Source organism: Tursiops truncatus, chromosome 6 (assembly GCF_011762595.2).
Source record: "Tursiops truncatus isolate mTurTru1 chromosome 6, mTurTru1.mat.Y, whole genome shotgun sequence".
NCBI lineage: Eukaryota > Metazoa > Chordata > Mammalia > Artiodactyla > Delphinidae > Tursiops > Tursiops truncatus.
The window spans coordinates 111,635,426-111,641,045 of record NC_047039.1 but is presented as its reverse complement, the minus strand read 5'-3'; the positions used below and the strand labels follow the sequence as shown (position 1 = coordinate 111,641,045).

The 5,620-nt window shown below is 45.0% G+C and overlaps 1 protein-coding gene across 1 annotated transcript in view; it reads left to right on the top strand.

Moving 5' to 3' along the window:
* DDX31 (DEAD-box helicase 31) overlaps positions 1-5,620 on the top strand; it is a 73,963-nt gene that overhangs the window by 862 nt on the left and 67,481 nt on the right. The window contains 2 exon segments of the mRNA XM_033858932.2: positions 4,294-4,550; positions 4,658-4,733. Coding sequence (XP_033714823.1) covers positions 4,294-4,550; positions 4,658-4,733 — 333 coding nt within the window.

Below are 5,620 nucleotides of genomic sequence, written 5' to 3'. Positions count from 1 at the left end.
TGGGAAATCATGTTGCCTTAATGACCAGGAAGGTTACAGTTTGGTGCCAAGGAAAGTGGGGGGGGGGGGGGCGGTTCTCGAACAAGCATCACTTAATGCCATTGAAAAATTGCCAAAGTTCAGTTCAGTTCCTTTCAACCAATGTGGTGACGCTGAAACTCCTTGAGTTCATATAAGCTCACATCAGCTCATACCCACTGTCTGGGCTATTGTCTGGATTTTTTTAGTGATAATCAACTTCAGGATTTAGAGGCTTGTAAGGACTTTTCAGCTGGGTGATGTTGTAGCTGCATCTATGCCGAGGGGGCGGGGAAGTATCAGTACCAGCGAGCCAATTGGGAACGTGGAATTTGGAGTGGGACAGACCTGGGATTTGACCTTGCAACATGCTAGCTGTGACCTTGAAGAAATTACTTCACCTCTCTGATCCTCACTTTTCGTATCCATAAAATGAGAACAATAATTTCTACTTCATATAAGGCTACTGTGAAGATTAAATGAAATAATATACATAAAGACTCCGTACGTTTTCTGGCCCATAGGAGCACTTAATACATGTCAATTATTTTTAAAAAAAGTCATATTGACTCCATGTTGGGTAATAGAATTGCTACATCAGGAGGTCAGTAGGGTGCTTGTGGCATGTACATGCCTAGTAACTAACACATAGAAAGCACTTAGTAACACTTTGTGGAGTGAGTTGAATAAATAAATGTCAGCCATCTGGTTTTATGATTGCTTGAACCACTGTGTCAAAAGGATATTCATCAGGTGATGATAACTGTCTGCAGTGGCCTTATCTGCACCTACATTTTTGTTTATGTCTTGAATGAGGATTATGTATATGCTGATCAGATTTGCTAGTAGCCTGAATTTGGGTTGAGTAGCTCATATACTGGACTTGGAAAGACCTTGACAGCTTAAATTATTCTCTATCTAATGCTATGCAGAATGTTTTTTCTAAAAAATAAGAGAAAAAAATACACATTTATTGTAGGAAATTTGGAAAGTAGATTAAAAAAAAAAACAAACCCCACCCATGATTGTCATACTCAGAGATAACTCTGGGTAACATTGTGGTATATATCCTTCTGGAAAACAAGCAGAACAAAATTGGGATCAAACTATACCTGATGTTTTCTAACCAAACAGGATACATTTTCTAACCAAACAGGATACATTTACTAGATGGTGTTGTAGCATTGTTGTTAGGAAGCCAGGGCGTGGAACTAGTGTCTGGGCAAAGCCTTCATCCCTCAGTGATCCTGTGGCAGATTACCGCACTTCTCTTTCTCTGTATTCTCATCTGAAAATGGGATGATGCCAGTACCCTATGGATAGATGACATCATTCATGTAAGTATTTAGCATACTCCCTGGTGTATAGTAACTACTGAATATGTTTATTAATATCAAAGACATGGCATGTAGACTGGTAGGGCGGGATGGGCCCTAGAGGTCACCTGCCATAATCCCCTCATTATGCAGGTGGGGGAGCAGACTCAGGCACTTGCTTATCTTTAGAAGATCCAGATGTGTCCCTGCTCTTCTCTGCTCAAATGCCACCTCGTGAAGCATTCCTGTACCTTTGCCTCCCTTCGCCTCGCTGTGGGCCATGGTAGTCTTTCTTCATGTTTTGTGCCCAGATAACCCTTTGTACCTCTTCTGTAGACAAATACAGGTTTAGATTTGCGATTTTCCACTTTTGTCTCTCCCGCTAGTCTGTGACTTCTTCAAGGGCTTGTCTAACCTTTGTATCTTCAGAACCAAGCTACTTGACGGTGGCCAGTTTTTTAAGTGAATGTGTTGTGGATGCTGGTGGGGTGCGGGGGAACTAACAAATAGAATAGATCCAGATCACGGAAAAGGATAATTCCACCACGTGTTATTCATTAATCTTACAATTATTTATTGAGCACTTACTTTGTGCCAGACGTGGTCCTGTGCAGGGGATTCAGTGCAAGCCTGGGACAGGCTTGTCCATTTCTTCCAATCTAATGGGGAAGACAGACATCACACAGTGAATTATGTGCTATATTTATTATTTTACCGAGTGCTGCAAAGGAGAATAAGGGTGCCAGGAGAGCCAAGAGCAGGCACCCTGGTTTGACAGGTGGAGAGAGGAGGTCAGGAAAGGCTCTTCTGAGGACGCAGCAGGTAGCCCTAGATCTGAAGGATGAGTGTGAGGGGAGGGCTGGGGACATGGGTGTAGGAGTAACATGTGCAAAGGCCCTGAGGAGAGAAGGAGCTTGGTACATTCTAGGAATTTAAGGAAGTCCAGGACAGCAGAGGGTAAAGCTGAGACTGGTGAGATGGGCCAAGGTTAGATTCTAAAGGGCTTTGTAGCTCTCATTACACGTTTTCAGGTTTAGCCGAGCAATGGAAAGCCTGCCTGATACTGTGCTTAATTCGGAACACTTGCCTTTAGAGAGAAGTTGACATGGGAATAAAGAGTGACCGGGATGGTAAGGGATCTAAAGTTTGTGTCCTGTTGGGGATATTTAGTCCAAAGAAGGAGGAAAGCGAGGAGTGCTGTGATGAATGAAGGAATGTTACATACAAGAGTTGCCGCAGAAAGCAAACTGCAAACTAGTAGAGGGATCTTCTAGGAGACAGGTCTTGCCTGAATGTCAGAAACAGCTTCCCAGCCCCTAGAACTTGGTTGGGGACAGAACGGGCTGCCTCATGGGATGGAGGACAGTAGGAGGAGGTGCAGGCAGGAGTTGCAGGGCCACCTGTCAGGGGGTCTGGTGATGGGAAATCCACACATGCGTTGGGGGGAGAGGCCTTTGGGCCTTTTTGTGCTCCAAGAGCCTGTGGGTCTGTAAACCAGGTAAGATCTGCACATTTCATTCCGACCTGAAAGTTGACTTCAACTCTTTTTCGTCTGAAAATTTGGGACTTCATAAAAATAAATTTGTAAAATTTGTAAAATGAAGCAGGTCAGTACCTACTTCATTAATACTAAATATTAATACTAAATATTTGAAGTTGTATGTATCGAATTACTTAGCTATAGGAGCCCTTAGGTTGCCAGGAACAAAGAACTATTGTTATTGCTAGGTTAGTCAAAAGCTGACAGTCGGGCTTCCCTGGTGGCGCAGTGGTTGAGAGTCCGCCTGCCGATGCAGGGGACACGGGTTCGTGCCCCGGTCTGGGAGGATCCCACATGCCGCGGAGTGGCTGGGCCCGTGAGCCATGGCCGCTGAGCCTGCGCGTCCAGAGCCTGTGCTCTGCAATGGGAGAGGCCGCAACAGTGAGAGGCCCACGTACCGCAAAAAAAAAAAAAAAAAAAAAAAATGCTGACAGTCATGGCTAAAGCAAGCTGATGTGTACACAGAAGTCATGATTTCAAGCCAAGAGGAAAATAACATATTCCAAGAGAAACCAGAACTCCAGAATAACAATTCCTAGCTACTCACAGGATGTTTTTATATTCATGTGTAATGTAAAGTGGAAGAGAAGGCCAAGGAAAATAGAGGAATTGGATGAACTTCTCCTAGGGGAAGTTTGGACATCATACATTTAACAACATTCATGTTATGGAAATGAGAAGCAACAGGCAAGAAAATGTCTCATGTTGTAGCCTGTACTCGGCGATCAGACAGGGAGTGGAAAGGCGAGGAGAGTTGGAAGTAATTGTGATAGAGGTGACGGATGGAGCTGAATTCTCATTTGCAATGGAAACTGGGAGGAGGAATCGTCTGCAAGCCATCTGAATGTGGGGGAGCAGCGTGAGGGCAGAGAACGACAGCGGTCCAGTCGCTCTGGGGTAGAGCGGTAATGAAGGTTTCCGCTTCCTGGGCATGGGCTGGGGTGCAGCTTATGTAGTCACCGATGGGCTTTGTTGGTGGCAAGAGAAAAGGTCCATTTCCCCTCTTTCTCGTTCTTGTCGTGTACGTGGATTCCTGGAGATTTGGATTGACATAGCTTGCACGCTTCGCAAGGTGGGTCCTCTCCTCCCTGCAAACAGACTCCGTTTGTTAAGATTCAGCCTGAAAAATGTTTCTCCCTTCTTGATTATCTTGGTGGAGTTGAAGGTTAAGATGATTGGTGAGGTCTAGTAGATGGATCAGCTGAGGTTTCTGGGTTTTTTTTTTTTTCCTTTTTGGGGGAAAAAAAAGGGTTGAGTCAAAGAATCTGATTGCAGACCCTAAACTGTTGCTTGACATATGGGGCGTAATGATCTCTGCAGGGAGAGATGCAATTCTGTGGGCAGTCAGGCTTCACTCTGAGGTCTGTTTTCATGGACTAATGCATCTCTTGTCGCTCTTTCCTTTGGGGAACGATATAGCAAGCGGCAGCCACCAAAAGAAAATACCAAGCGTCCAGTGAGACTCCCCCAGCGAAACGGAGGAGTGAAGCTTCATTTCTCCCGGCCAAGAAAACTGCCGCTAAAGAAACTCCAAGGACTTTTAAGGGGACGGCACAGAAACCGTTTTCTCCCAAGAGGTCTTCAGCTGGTGCGAGGGATGGAAACCCGGAACGGAAACCGGGCATTAAGACTTCATCCCTGTTTAAAAACAACCCTGAGATTCCAGAACTCCACAGGTATGTCCACGTGTAGACACCCTTCGAGAATAAAAGGAATTAAGTGTCTTCTGCCCTTCTTCTTTGTTTCTTGGAACTGACGCCCGCATCTTGTTCGTCATTTGCAGACCTGTAGTAAAGCAGGTGCAAGAAAAAGTGTTCACTTCAGATGCTTTTCAAGCCCTGGACCTCCACCCACATCTAGTAAGTATCCCTCCATGTTTTATTGGTGTGTCGATTTTTTTCGGTCTGTTCATTCAGAATGTCTGTGAAATGACAGTTCTAGGAAGAAAAAAAATCAAAGAATGGTTATTTTTGTGTCAAGTTACCTGGATGGACTCAGATTGCTAAGATGCTCTTCTAGGACCATTCACACGAACTTAGGAGTCTGTTCACTGTCCGCACCCCACTCGCCCTCTTTTTTTAAAGAACTCTAAAGACTTTCCTCACCTCATTCACTTTAGGACTGAGACTCTACACATCGAACTTGAAATCCACCTCATAATTACTGGATAGATAACGACATCAGGGCTATTCTGGGTGGCTGATGTCACAGGGACCCTAGGAGAGGGAACTGAACCGGCATCTTGCTGTTAAGGGCGTTATAAATAATTGAAGGAAGAAGGGGCTCTTTAAACATGCATTTGCTACAAACGAATGGACACTCAAAAAAAAAAAAAAACCAACAAAAAAACCATGAATGAGTGTTCCAGCCTTATTTATGAGTAAGATGAGAAACATACATTCACTTTTAGGGAGTCTGGATTTCCTTAGCTCATATGGTCACGGCTTACCTACTCCTTCTTTCGGGTGGGTTACCTATACTTGCTTTCTCACCTACAGGTTGGAGTGGCGTTTCCCAGCCTTGGTACCGTGCACGTCTGGGGATGGGGACTCTGTCACGGGGGCTGCCCCGTGCGTTGCAGGATGTATGGCAGCATCCTGTGCCTCTACTCACTTAATGCCAGTAGCATCCCCACCTGCAGTTGTAACAACCAACGATTTCTTCAGACATTGGGAGGTCCGGGGGAGGCAGTGCTCAAAACCACCCCCAGTTGAGAACCACTGGGTTAGAGGAACTTGATTTGATC